Here is a 15335-nt window from a genome sequence, read left to right as displayed (position 1 = left end):
TTTAATAACTACCATCTATCGGCTGGATGACACATGCTACCAATTCATTTAGAGAACAATCACAACTTGCATGTATGTTACAGAAGAAAGGTCCTGTGAGTGCAGCAGTAGTTGCTCGGATTTAAGCCACTTCACTCCCACTGCCTCATTCATCTGAGGACTTTTCTTTCCGCAATAAAACACTAGAAACACACTCTTATCTACAGCAACAAATGACAAGAATGTAGATTAATATCAGCTACACTCGGAATAAGCAGTAACGTTACCTTCATTTCCATCATTTTAGGTTTTGAGCAAAGCCAGGTGATAGAGATTCAAAGTAAAAATACTAAGAACCAGAGGACGAAGTCAAAGGGTTGAAAGAAAAGCAATGGAAGAACAAGGGCGGGAGTCCATCTAGTCCTTTCATGCCAACGAAAGCTCAAAAAACTTCCTTCTACCAGTGACTGTCCAGGAAGCTAAAGTGAACTTAGCTTTTTGCCTGGGGTGACAGTGGAAGGGCCTTAAAGATTAATGGCGAGACGTATGGCTTTACTGTCTCGTCATGCTTTGATAGAAATGTCATTAATAACTTCTAACATGTATGGTGAGAGAGAGAGAGAGAGAGAGAGAGAGAGAGAGATTGAAGTTCTTAACAAACTGGGGTTTCATACACTAATACCAATGTACAACCAAAATGGTTCTCAAACGGGTGCTAGTGTTTTACTAATGTTAAACTTTAACTGACCATCATGATTTTAACAAGTTGCAAGGTGTCATGAAAAATAGATGCCTTGTGTTATTAGACAAACCTTTATGAAGTCAGTAAATGCTGCTTCAAAACGACCTTTTACTCACAGGGGACATAGAACATGAGATCAAAAAAGCCACGTTCACAGTGCTGATGCAACACTACAGCCCATTTTTTGGCTAATTTAACTACAAAATGCATTACACAGCCATTTGAAACTTTTATTAAATTTCTTGGGTTGCTTACAATTACAGTGGATTAATACAACATGCTGTTTTAACAAGAATACAGGAACAGCCTGGGAGCAAAGGAAGCACAATGTGGCAGCAGTTGAATTGGCAGAGAGAGAAGAACAGAGCAAAGTCAACATTTCATACAGTGGATTCACAGGGACCACGGCCGATACTGAAAGCTGTGTGCGTGTGTATATATATATATATATATGTATATACACGCTTTAGTTTGTATTTGTACATATTCAAAAAATGTCTGATTTTCAGATGTATTGAAAACCTTTGGTGTAGTACTCCAAATTACACACTGTTTGCTTTGATATGTCTAGATCTGACCTGGAGTTCGTATGTAGGAAACGGCGCACCAAGTGTCCTACAAAAAAAGTCAAGAAGGTACTTTCTCTTGACCTCTATTAAATAAAAAAACCTGTCAAGTTACACATTGGACACAATAATAAAATGGAGGAAGTTTTGAGCTAAACTAATGAGACTCTTCCTACAGTTGGCTACAGTCTAATCCAATGGTCGCTCTAACAGAGATTCAGATGTCTTCTAAAGAAACTCCTATTAGAAAGACAGCCATCTCAGCAGCACTTCAACAATCAGGCTTTTGAGGTGAAGTGACTAAAACGAAGCCACTTGAGTAAAAGGCTACTGACAGCCAGCTTGGAGTCCGTCAAAGGGCATTGATAGGACTTTGAGAGGATGAGGAGAACATTCTCGGGGCGTTTGGAAGCATCAGCCAGTGGCAATGCTTATCACAGGCAAGTGAATGTGTCAAACATGAATGCAGTCAAATACAGATAAGTCCTTGAAGGAAACCTTCTTTAGAGTGCACAAGAAAGGTCAGTGTTGTCCATCAGTGAGCCAAACCATACCGCCAAGACAAAGTTGGAAGGGCTTTGGGACAAGACATTCATGGTGCTTGAGTGGCCCAGCCAAACCCCAGACTTACACCTCATAGAAATCAGTGGACAGATCTGAAGATGGCAGTTCAAAGATACTAGACAAAGCTTTTGAGAATCTGCCAGGAAGAATGGAATAAAATCCCCAAATGTCTAAAGCCTGTAGAGACTTCTAAAAGCAGACTCAAAGCTTCCATCGGTGCCAAAGGGCTTCAAGAAGCACTGAAAAAAAGAGTCTAAAAAATTTTCCAAATGAAAGACTTCAGTTTTACATTTTTGACAAATTGGTGAAAACATGCAAAAAAAATGTGTTATTGAGTGAAGCCCAATTCTACAACTACACTGCACTATAATATGCAAAATGTGAAAGCATCCAAGTACTCCCCCAGTGCTTAGAGTGTGTCTGTGTGCCCAAAGAAAAAGATTACAAGACTCCTACAGTCTGACTGGTCCCGTCTCAACCTACACTCCTGACATAAAAAATAAAAAGGTGTACTGAATGATACATCGTACTTTAATAAATACGACATGAACATGCGCAGCAAATAGGGTCCATTCACACAGCTGCTGACGGCTGTGCTCACGAAAAAAAAAATAAAAATCCAGCAATGCGGCACCTTCCCACAGAGTTGAGTGGTGGTGCTGCTGTGTTGTATGTTTGTGCTTTAGAACATAACTGCCATCAGAAAAGTTCATTTCATTTCCCTGATTCACCTGTTAGTCCCTCTTTCCATTCACTCTCTACACAACAAAGTCTAACTTTACTTTTATCGCCCCCAGTAATGTCTTTGTAGTCCCTCAAGGCAGGCTTCCTCAGCTCGAAGTTTGTTCTTGCCGCACAGTCGGTGCTTCTTTTTTCTCCCCTGCACGCTTTACCGTTGTTTGCTAATCCAAAGCCTAAAGTCACTACTTCCCTTCAAAAGACAGACACATTTCCAGATTCTGTGTGAATGCAGCCAATAAAACTGATTTATTTACAAGCACCATACATGCTCACTCTTATCAGACGTCAGGCAAACGTGTGCCTTGCATTCACGAAATCTGACAACTTAGATGAAGCCACAGCTAGGCTACCATTCAATTAACGGGTGGCAAGTTTGGTGGTGAGGTTGGATCAAACATGGCTCCAGAAAGAGAGATGAGCGAAGAAAAGATGGGCTCACCTAAATATTTCTTTCTTCATCTCAGTTCGGGAGAATGTTACAGCAACAGATCAGATTTTCCTCATATTGCTGCTACTGCCGCACAATAGGATTCAGTCGAGTACAAGGACCCTGCATTCCACTTTTATGATTGGTGAATTGATTTTTAGTTACAAAAGCAGGACCATTTAGAAACACATTCCAATATCATACCACACAATACATGAGTTCAGAAAAAAACTGCAGCAGCAGTACTATGAGAGGAAAACTGTGAAATCTGCAAAGGCAGCATATGCCATCACCTAAATTGCAGTTTATCTGTCATTTAAAAATACTTAGCACACTAAACTCTTCAATCAAATGCCAACCCATACATATTAAAGAAGGAACACAATCATACCATTACCCAATGGCTTAATGTTTTATGGGATACAAACATGCTCAGCTTCAGCTGATTCATAAAGGTTTTTTCTTCAACTCAACTCCTCTGAAAAATGGACGGTTGAGGGGAAAATTTTTCTCCACATTTCAGATGCAGTATTTGTTTGCCTTTCCACACACTATGAGAAACAGTGGGGCAGAGAAAAGGAGGCAGCGGTACAGCCTTAAAATTCTACTCTCATACCACTTCGTTTCCATCAAAGAGACCTTGGTGCATCTAGAACATGACAGAGGGGCTGGTGTATGGATTACAGTCTGAAAACGCAAATATGATCATCATCATAACGAGTACAGCTATCTCTGCTGCATTAAAAGCCATCTATTGAGTAGAAAACTCATTTTCAGATCAGTTTCAGTAAAGGGAAGCACTTATTAGACTATTTGAAACATTTGTTACCCCATGCGTTTGGCAAGTTTACTTTGCTCTGTCCATTCTGCTTAAAACGGGCACATGTTAAATAATATGTGCATTGTGTATTGTTAAAATGCAGTGTCACTGACCATGGAGGGGGGGTCTAACAGAACGGAAATCTGAAAAACTAATGAGCACATTTGCAGCTCACTCTGTCCAAGACAAACCTTTCATAATTGCTCCAATCACTGCTACTAATGTTAGCAGCCTCTGTATGCAATAATGACTCCGTAATTACACTTTGATAATCAAAGAGTGCTTTGAGGTCAAGGCTTTTACAACAAAATGGACCGGTACCTGGAATTAGGTTTCATAACAGGTTTGCTTGTGGGTGGAGCAGACAATCTGCCAATATGTGACATGCGTAGCTAAACACTAAATCAACCCGAAGGATGCTGTTAGAGGGAACAGGAATATGCCAAGGTAAAATAGTGAAGAAAGTTTGCATTAACTTTTTTTTTATGCATCAGATCTACCTTTAAAATGGTCTCTTCTGTGTTGCTCTAGCATGTGAAGAATTGTTTAGCATATGCAGCATATATAAAGTAGGGGACATGTGCCCAAGAACTCAATCCAGATTCTGAGCAAAAAGGCAAGACATGTGTCAAAGGCATAAGGAATGAGAAGTGTCAGCACAATACTGGCTCTACTCAAACAAGAGGTGTAGCTTTGCATACAAAGTAATTTGTTTCCATCTAAAACAAGGATGCACAATTAATTGCAGATCCTGCCACAATTGTACAAGTCAGCAATATTGAAGTTGACTCCTATTTCAAAATGCTCCTGTCTGTTCTGATGTGGTATACTTTCTATTACACAAGGCCTCTGAATGAGTAGCTATGAAATAATAGTAAAAGGTAGTGGGAAAACCGATTGAGTGTGAATGATTGGAGGAAACACTACACCTCCTTCTGACTGGGTCAAGAACAATCTACTCAAGATAAGCGTTTGTTTTAGAATGCCTACAGATTTGCTTTCCAATCCATCGTTAAACCTGCAACAACACGTTACTTGGGCCTAAAGTTTTCTCAGGGCTTGACGGTTCAGGCTCTTCCAGTTGTCCTGCAGCTTTCCTCCCTAAGGGAAGCAGTATTATCGATGAATCGACTGGTCGACTGTTTGGTGAAAGTACACCCAACTTCATCAAAGTTCATCTTTGAGTAGGAAAGTGTGCGTACGCTTGTGAGATGAGCACAGATATGACAGTTTCACCTGACTGAACCCACTTCATGCTCTGCCAGCCAGCTGCTCGTACCTTCCCTCTGGTATTTCAATGAAAATGAATTATCCCTGGATGGCTGTTAGTTTTGTGTAAAATGGCTACAAGTCAGCAGGAATGTAATGTTGAATTTTCAAGTAAAAGAGCTCCAAGACAATCTTCCAAAGTTTACAACTCATCCAGCAGCAGAGTGCATGTTAAACTGCTTCATGTGAACAGGAAGATGTTCACGTGAATATAAAAACCATTAGTGATATGTGTTTAATAAAGATGGACATTCAATATTCTATGGCTTTCAAGCTAATACTAAACAGACCTATTTAACTGACTATGAACAGCATTACAGTTTTAACTTCTCTGAAGAAATACTATTCCTGACCGAGTCCAATTAACACATAAATCATAGCGTGATATATCTGGTGAGACCCTTGAGAATGATTCCACTGTTTTATGTATTTTTAAAACAGAGGGGGAAAAAAGCCTTTTGTCAGTGGAAGTTGACATTCAAAGTCAAAGCGAATGGAAATTCTGCCATGCAGAACCCCAGCTCTTATTCAGTTTGGTGTCAGCTGTCACATAACTTTGTTGTGATTATTTTAGAATAGATGAACTGTTTAACAAATCCTACAAATCACTCCAGGTCGGCCATGATGTCTGAATACTAATGGACCTTTTACTTCAGCAAAAATCCCTTTACAACTCTAGCACAGGGGATTTTAGCAGCAGCAGAAGGAACAGACAGCCACAAGTAAAGAGTCTAATTTGCAAAAGTCTCTTAAACAGACTTTGAAAGCTCCACTTTTACTTAAAGTTGCACAATCTGGTCACACTGTCTTTATTACCGTGTCAACACTTGATATAATAGGAAATATTTCTAAAGAACAGATTTCTTTGAGTTTGTAATTCATCTTGTGTTAAGCAGCCAGTATGTTAGTGAGGGTTCCATTTTTAATAACTATGCATTTCTTTCACACAGAAAAAAAGGAATATAATTAGGACCAAGCACCATCAGTAACTTTTAGATTATTGTGCCCATACAAAGTGGGTTAAAATGTGCAAAATGTCTTTTTTTTTTTTTTTTTTTTTAATCTTTAAAGGCTCAATTTTCCAAGCATTTTCCTGAATTAGATAGTTGTCAAAAAGTGATACAAACACGGGGAGTGAGAAAAGGAGTATGACATGCGGTGAAGGTCCTTGACAGGAATCAAACAGACGTTTCCGTGGTTCAGGCTGCTGCCTCACCATGACGTCTCCAAGAGGTAATTACTGAAGACAGCAGTCACATACATTAAGTGCTTAGTGCTGAACGACCATAAGATGGGGGATGACATTCATTTCAAGGACTTTTTGTGGAAAGAAAGATAAACCCAGCAACTTCTTAAGTGAGCTGGGAATTATTTCAAAGGTCGTACTGTCAGTGAACCTTAACCGAACCTTGCTAGCAAGAAATCTGCACTGCAGGGAATTCACTAGGCCACATATAGGTTATAGGGTGGTTTCAACACCGGAAAGAACGTTGGGCAAACAAATCTGATACACGTATTCTAAAAACTCACTCTCCTGTGTCCTCCATCACTCTCCTGCTTAGTACACAAAGACCAACCAACCAACCAGCACACCAAGTTAAAAATGTCTCTAAAGTCAAGCAGACAGAGGGCCTATAAAGAGTGACTTCTCCCTGACCACAGAGGAACCTATAATTGGGGACCCAATATCAGCCCGCTTAAAAGCACAGCTTACTACATGTTTCAAAATAGTAAGTGGTGTGGTGGGGCAGAGTCACACTGGGCAGAGTAAGGTGGAGTCTTAGGACTTGAATATAGTTCGCTCGCCAGTGTGCACACCATGTACGATGGAGACATGCAATCTGGCATATGCAGTCACTTAAGTACACTTGATGTGCTCTTATCCCTGCAACTTCACTGTAAGAGTTGTCACAGTCCTTCAAATGGCATGGTGACACAGTAGCATGGCGATCCTCTTTTTGCTTTTGTACAATGTCAAGTGATGGAAATAACAGTGTGTGTGCACAAGGCTTAAAGTTTACAGATTAATTTACCTTTTAATGCACTGACACAGTGTGATTCATTTGAAATAATCTATGGCAAAATGATACTAGTGGAAAAGAGATGACCTATCAAGATTAATTATCCTCGAACGTAATACAATTTATTGTCACAGAGAAAAAGTGGCCTACGAAATTCAAAATTGTACTATATTTAAATGAGTGGTAAAATGCATCCAAATATAACTAGTCAATAACATATTTTTGTTGTATGTGTTGATGCGTTTTTAAGTAGTTTCGTTACATACCAATAACCTCAACCGAAAACAGACAATGAGATGCACTGAGGCGTACAGTCAACATATCTGACAATGGACAATTTTAAATGTTCATCATTATGAACTTACTTGGCAAAATTCCAACATTTCCTGACCATTTTACAAAGACACCTCATAATACAGATTCTGTGGTGCACCATTATGAAAGAAACTGACAACACTACATGATCTGCAGTTTTATCTACAGACTGTTGAGAAGCAGAGAAGTGCGCTAGTCCATGAATTGCTACAACCATTGAGATGCCCTTGAGTAATAAGAGACTGTTCCAGGGGAGATACTACAAACGGCATTTGAGCTTCTAGGTGTGACTGATTTGCTGTTGATGAGGGACTTTCAAGCTAAACTATCCTGGTTAAATAAAGATTAAATCTATAATTACCGATTCAATAGTGTCAATAGCAACCCATTCATCATGTCATTTTGTAAACAGACCACCAACACCATCTGATCAAGGCTTCTCTGGAGTTTGGGATTGTGAAGGCATGTGTTGTACAACAGTAATGTACAGACATTACAGTAAGCCATGTTTTACATATCCTCTGTTTCACTGAGGACATTGAAAGGAAATGTGCAAGATTATTATTATTTTTTTTTCCCCAGGGACGCAGTAATATTTAAAATACACAATTGTGCAAAACTATCAAAATTAAGCTCTAAGCCACTGAGTAAAGCTACACGGTGATTGGAAACTGCATTAATCCAATTTTGCAAAATTCCGTGCAAGTAAGCCTTGCTAGCCTCTCAAAATCCCTTAAGGCTATGAGTTAGCCTGGGTTTCTTTGAAAACTGTGCCCGTCTGTCCCTGCACTCAAAATTCTGGTTCTCACTCCTGTGAAGCCAAAGTCATATCTATGTTCAAAAGTCAAACAAGACACTTGTCTATTTAGACAGAGGTCTGGAAAAGGGGCAAAAAGAGAGGATGGCGAGAGGCTGGATGAAGCACTCCTGTTCTACCCTTCCCCCTTCCTGAACAGTAGCAGATGACAATAGCTTCTAAACCAGGGCACGCCAGACATCCTGACAAAGGCAGACTCCTCCCAAGCTGCTGAGTCCCTGTTCCCAAATAAACATAGCCACAGGGAGAGGGCAAGAGTCGGGGATGTGGTGCTTGCCATGTCCAGAGTAGCGGCAAAATTAGTCCTTTCACCCAAGAGCAAGGCATACCGCCAGCGAACCATAAAATTCATGCTGGACGAGGCAAATCTCTTGAAACACTATGAGGCTCAAGCGCATTCTGCCTAATTAAGGATGCAACAAAAAATAATGGTGTCACACTAATTCACAAAATAATAAAAAAAAAATGAATAAATGTTAGAAACTGAGCAGCAAATTCATCTCCAAATTCTTTCCTACAATTGCATATTGTAAATGGCATTTAGGTTTTACTCACATGTAGGCAGGCGAAAGGGGTGAGGACCTGGATGTCTTAAGAACTGGCACTGGGAATTTCCAGCTGACAGGAGAACCGCTTTTCCATTTTAACGGCATGTTGTTGTCACCAGAATGGTGCTACAGCAATACCAACAGCAAAGACCATTTCCATGAAAAGGTTTCCAATGCAGTCTTCCATCCCACTCTGCCCACACCATTTAAGGGGGAGGGAGAGCAGCCGCGGCACCAGCAGCTACAGAAATACACTGGTAAAGCCAGTGCAGGCTACAGTCAGGGTTGTGACTTTAGCGGCAGCGCTGAGAAGCCAATAGATTGCATCCACCACGACTACTTGCCCTGCTGCATTCACAGTTGTCTCGTGGTAGGAGGGGGAAGAAGCCCTGCCTTCCTATCACCCTTTCAGGTTCCATGAATAGCCCAGTAGCTAAGCAACAGTGCCACCTTGTTAGGAGACGTGTGATTACAGCGCTGGGCTTGCTATACAAAGATGTGGATGGGAGAATAAAGATAAGAGAAAGTCAAAGACAATTCAATTTAAACATGTTACATACAGTTGAGTCACTGATAACCATCATGTCAACAGATAGATTTGGTCCAACTGAAAGTAAGCAATGAATTTAAGTCATCTTCTATTTCAAGGTAAAACTTCATGCACCTGTTTCACACGATAAGCTTTCCAGTCAGCTAGATGTATGTTGAATTGTCCCAATAAAAATCCTTTTTTATTGGGTCACAGTGGGACTTTTTACTAAACTACTTGCATTGTCTTATTGAAAGTTTTGCTTTCCTTCACAGCTATTTTGCGATGCCTTAGTAAATTCTGTCTGATCAACACTCCCTTGGGTTTAAATGGCAGCTGCAGCTCAGTAGGTCAAGCAGTTGTCTATGAACCAGAGGGTTTGCGTGTTGATCCCTGCTACATGGACTAACATGCTGAGGTGTCTTTGAACAAAACACTGAACCCTGTGTTGCTTCCAGTGCTTGGCACTAGACTGTGAATGTGTGCGCACTTGTATGAACAAGTGGGTAAATGTGTCGGTGTGACTGCAAAACTGGTAACCAATAGGGAGAATACGTCTATATAAAACTCTATATATATAAAGGCACCGTAACAGCTAGAGGCAGAGATGTACTGTGATTCAATATTTTGTATCATGCAGTAGACTGCTTGTTGCAGTAACTTAAAGGTAACTGAAATAGTTAGTTCACCTAGACTATGATAATGGATTCAACAAATTATTATGTATATTGGTTTGACTAAACATTTGGAGCGTACTCAAGCTACAGTATATCCAAATTCCTGAGCTGTATCGGTCATACTGATAAAAGCATCGCTGGATAAAGCGCTGCACAACAGTCTTGATGTTAACAGGGACAGAAGCACACACCAACAGTACTATGGGTTCAAGCATTAATGTAGCAGAAGTCTGTGCAATATCCATTTCCACAGTTTGCACACTCAGCACAGCCAGGAACTCTGTCTTCCAACAGGAGAAATTAGTAATCAATGCATCATGTGCCACATATTTCTCTGTTCCGTCGTTGTGTTTAGACCAACACACTGACTGTTAATGTGGATATCAAAAGTGATATCTAAAGAAGTATTTGCACTGAACCAAAAATGTATTGTGAAACCTTTTTCCTGGAAACCCAAAACTTAAAAAGAGACTATTCAAAAGTAGTAGACAATAGTATTCTGCTAATAGTCAGAAGAAAAAAAAAAAACGCCTCAAAACCAGTTCAGTCGGAACCATATGTAACAGCAAAACAGCAGTAGCAAAACACATGTTAAAAACAAACAACAACAAAAAAACATTTGGGTGTTGTTCAGCTTGCTCCATTAAATGTATTCCAGTGCAGTCAATAAAGTTGGGGAAAACTCTATTCTGTTACGCAATCTATTTTAATGCGATGTTTCACAGCAGACAGCGCTACAATGTGTACTGTATAGATATATTCTGACTGATGTTTTGGGGCATGTAAATGCATAGATATTAATTGGATCCTCTTATCTAGCATCCATGTAAAGAGTTACATTTGAAAGAATTCAGATGGATTAAATAAATATGTGAACATGGCCATTGTTGTTGTGTCTTTTAGCAAACGTGGTAGTCTCAGAGCCAGAACAATGGATGTCCCTCAAAACCAAATACACAAACGGCTCATTTGAGTACATCATAGTTTGGACTTAACAAGTTTGACTCTCAAGTACTGATGAGTGTACACAATATGGAACTTAAAATGTACTCTGGGATACTAGGCTGTCCCAAGTGCCCCCAAGTTACCTATTGATGTGTCCACGATAAACCAGGCAGAATAAGAACACATTGGTGCATTTGGACTTTACTTGGTCAGATCTGTACTTTGAACTAGAAGAGTACTTTGGTAGCGACTGTTGTCAATTTACAAGTCAACAAGAACAGTAAAGAATCGAAGGAGAGGCACAAGTTCTCTCTTCCGACTGATTTTACAGCAATGTAGTTTTTAGAGAAACTTGTCCCGTTAAATTAGTTCTTGTGTCAAATTTCCACTACTCCACACAGACCAGTTTCTGAGATAATTCTGCACAACATCCTCTCATATCATCTTCCTCAAACCAGCCAAAACCAACATGCCGACCATGTGCAGTGGCTTGTAAAAGCTTTCTAACCGTAATGTTGGTATACAAGGGACCTGGGGAAGTAACATTACATTGTCTACATTTCGGCCATGACCCTTCTGTCCTACCACCTGCAGTGCTCTCCACATAGCAACCCTGCCATCACAGCCAGCTAACACTTCAACTGGCAGAATGACCTTGCGTCTACAGCAAGGGCAGTAGTCATTCTGTCTCTTCTGTCAAAGCCTGAGGGCTTAAATCTACCCCGGCTATCTTCAGTTATACATGTCTACACCACTCTACCCTGTTTAAAATAATTTAAGTAATAGCGGCACAAAATTCCTACTCCTCTGAAGCTTGAATATTTTTATTCAAAATACATGTAGTGAAATGGATAGTAAGGTGTATATCTCATGCATAATTCAATTAACAATGCAAACGCAACCACCCCTCCCCTCAAAAAAAAACAAGGGAGAATAGCTGCTAAGCCATTTTATGACTACTTTCGTTTAACTGAGTCAGCTAACAGGTTATTAATAGATTGTGTGCTGCAGTCTCGTCTCCATTGTTATTATAACAGCACTTTGCACTAAAAATGATGTTCAGTGACTGTCCATCCAGTTGGTGACACTTGTAAAAACTGCTGCTAGACCACACAGGTTTATGGATTTCCAAGTTCAATAAAACTGGTCACTGCAGTGTCTGCATTATAGATTTATCATTGCAGCCAGTGTAGACAAAGCGGTGCAAAATAGGACTGGGCTCTCTGTGATTGGTCGAGAAGGGTAGAGATACATTGCCACTGTCTACTGGGGTTCCAGAAACCATACTGTTATTATTCAGTGGTAATCTTGTAGTTTCTACAAAAAACTAAATCACTGACCTTTAACACATTTTAAGTACATTAATCTAAAGTGTATTAATGTAGTATGTTAATCTAAATCTGTAGTGTATTAATGTAACGTCAGTGTAATATTTCCACAAAACAAAAAAACACACAATTTAACAGTCTATTATTCAGCTCAAATGTAAATATTATTCAACTTTGCAAGACATTTGACTTACAAGTAGCCACATGCAAGAATTTAGACCACCAGGGAAAAAAAAATATATTAGCAATGTTCTGGTATCATACTGTGGATACATACAAGTCGTCATGTGATAACTGCACTGCCACAATGTGAAAAAGACTGACTCTTCTTCAACCTCTTGTTTTAGTCTTTCGTTACTGATGTCAACAGAAATTGAAAGAACAATTTTCAGGTAACGACCAGTCTCGTGGCTGGCAAGGGTTGAAATTTGATTCTCTCTTTTCTCTTCTGAGGTCACAAAAACAATATTGATAATGTGAGATACACATTTTAGCAAGAGAACTATGACTGCATAATTGAATCGACATTTGTTACCCTCAGCTCCTCTGTAGTAGGCAAAGAAAGTTTTCTTTGTCCAAACTGACAATTTCTTTCACACTGGAAGTTTGTAAATTGGCTAAAGATGTTTCGCAATAAATCAGTAAATCTATTTATTTTATTTTATTTTATTATTTCTTTAACACTCACATCAACGACAAAAATAAGGCAGTTTTCCCACATCCAGTCTTGAGCATTGTCTGGGGCTGCTCTTAGGGCCTGTTCAGACCTTGCATTAAGAGATTAACATGAGTCTCCAGATCCAATCTCAGATTCACGCTCAGTATGCAAATAGACCCTGACATCATCTGGGGCACAGAAGAATATTGCTGCTTTGTGTGTGTGTGTGTGTGTGTGTGTGTGTGTGTGTGTGTGTGTGTGTGTGTGTGTGTGTCATGACTTTGACACACACGTTAAGTTATTATTTGTTGATCTCCACCCTGGAGTTAGTAAAACCTGCACAAAACTCAGATTATAACTGCAACCCTGGAAGTTTACATGTGCACTGTAATCTCTGACAATAAAGACAAACAAAGACACCGGTGACGTAATCATACACGGCTCCTTATACATTAACATGACAGCATTAATAATTAACACAGAATCACACTCATTTAGTCATATTAAATATATCAGTTTGTAAATTCTTACTTTTTTAGTTAGTTAACAGCAACCAGGACAGAACTATAAAAGGTTTTCATTACTAATGAACAGACATCACTTATGGTGTTGTTTCCTATTCAGGTGATCATTTATGACAACAGTTGTATGTTTTTTCTGTATGAATGAGGTAAAACTCCACTGACACAGAAGGGTCACTGCTGGGTGTAGAAGGTCTTTAATGAGACTCAGGATGGATTGCGTTCACACTACCAAAGCAACGCGGACACATGTGTGAGCTGGACCACCTGCAAATGTGGATGAGATCGCATCTCTCAAATGCAATCTAAGTGCATCCTAGGGGTGTTCACATCTGTCTTTTAGGTGATTGGACTGTCCAGATCAGATCGTAACGTAATGCACAATCTGAACAGGCCCATTAAGTCACATTAGGTTTAGGTAGGTCACTTGACTCCAAGTCGTAAAAAGATTCTTTGCAATCGCAAACACCAGTCGAATCCAGTTGAATAATGCTATGAAAGTTTATGTTTATCAAGGGCTGTGGCAATAAGTCAAGGGTTGGGACAATACTGTTCAAACAGAATGACTGCTGGCAAATATTGACAAATAATCCAGCACAATACACAGGATATTCAAGGCATGGAGGGCTGCCACAGGTAAATGTAAATCATCTTTCAGTCATGAAGTCTTTGGATCTCGGTGTGAAGAGACTCTCTGCTTTAGTTCTGAGTCCTTAAGCATTTCGGCTTTTCTTTCTTACAATGTTATCAGGGATTAATTAATTAACACCTCTGATTCCGGGTAGAAGCTTTCTCCTGGCTAGGGAATGTTAACTACTGTGTTATACAGTTTAATCAATACTGTGTCCAAAGCTGCTTTTCTAAAATAAGTAAATCTGTCTGTTCTCTCTGTTCCTCAAACACTGCTAAATTGTTGACAAGCTTTGTTAACCAAAAAAATGAAATATCCTCAGTTAAACTGAATCAATACCTCACAGTAGCTAACAAAACAATGGAACATGAGACGCTCAGTAGTACCTGTCATGCAGTCCGATGGGCATCGTCTCCCCTCTGTGTACAGGGTGCTCCATACCCTCACCAAAACCGCACCTCGAGAAAACAGATAGGGCACGTTCAACATTTATACTTCATCTCTTCTCCTAAAAAAACCCGAAACAAACAAAAATACAACACTCACTTGTCAATTCATTAGGTACACTTGAGAAAATGAATATATTCCATTATTCCAAAAGGACTCCTGATTCAACTGCACCCTTTGGAAGCCGTGGTTTGTTGCGCTGCATGGAATTGTGTTAGAATTGTTTAGCTTGACTAAAATGAGGTTGTCAAAATAATATAAATACTTTTGTGTTTAATTCAAAACAAACACCACCACTAACTATATCCTCCTATATAATAATACAGTTGAATTGCTACCTTTCTCATGACATGTTTCTTAACATGAACTGAACAAGAGTAATTAAGTGGAATTCTTCTATATTGTACGGTTTTATACTTTTTTTATGCTTTTATTTTTACAATTATTTAAGTGTTTTGTTTTGTACCAATGAGTCAAATTCCTTGTATGTGCATACATACTAGGCCAATAAAACCTATAAAACTGGCAAGTGAATGTAGATCAAGCTGTTGACATTTTTATAATCCGATACTCCCTCACCAAAAGATGCACAGAATACAAATTAAATTGCGTACTTGGGATCACAACCAAAATCACAAACACATATTTCAATACACACATTTAAATTATCATTTTTGAGAATTTGTCCAAATTAACCAAAGTGCAATGCTTGAATTGATGTGCTTGGTGCATATTATCTATTGTTTAACAATTGAAACACTTTGTCGTCTAAGAGTGGGGCAGCGAATAA

The 15335-nt window shown here is 39.3% G+C and overlaps 1 protein-coding gene across 3 annotated transcripts in view; it reads right to left on the bottom strand.

Moving 5' to 3' along the window:
• The window catches only part of klhl13 (kelch-like family member 13), a 36062-nt gene that overhangs the window by 19646 nt on the left and 1081 nt on the right, over positions 1–15335 (bottom strand). Inside the window, exons 2-3 of one of the 3 annotated variants that reach the window (XM_047607027.1) lie at positions 14645–14744; positions 14485–14556 (exon numbers count right to left, since the gene is read on the bottom strand). In XM_047607027.1, the coding sequence (XP_047462983.1) occupies positions 14485–14537 (53 nt within the window). In that variant the 5' untranslated portion in view covers positions 14538–14556; positions 14645–14744. Of the gene's footprint in view, positions 1–8816; positions 9158–14484; positions 14557–14644; positions 14745–15335 lie in introns of those variants that run through there. The other 2 variants (XM_047607026.1, XM_047607024.1) reach the window with 2 other exon arrangements.

Source organism: Mugil cephalus, chromosome 15 (genome assembly GCF_022458985.1).
Source record: "Mugil cephalus isolate CIBA_MC_2020 chromosome 15, CIBA_Mcephalus_1.1, whole genome shotgun sequence".
Classification (NCBI taxonomy): domain Eukaryota; kingdom Metazoa; phylum Chordata; class Actinopteri; order Mugiliformes; family Mugilidae; genus Mugil; species Mugil cephalus.
The sequence above is the reverse complement of the archived record's forward strand: the minus strand, read 5'-3'. Positions and strand labels throughout refer to the sequence as shown.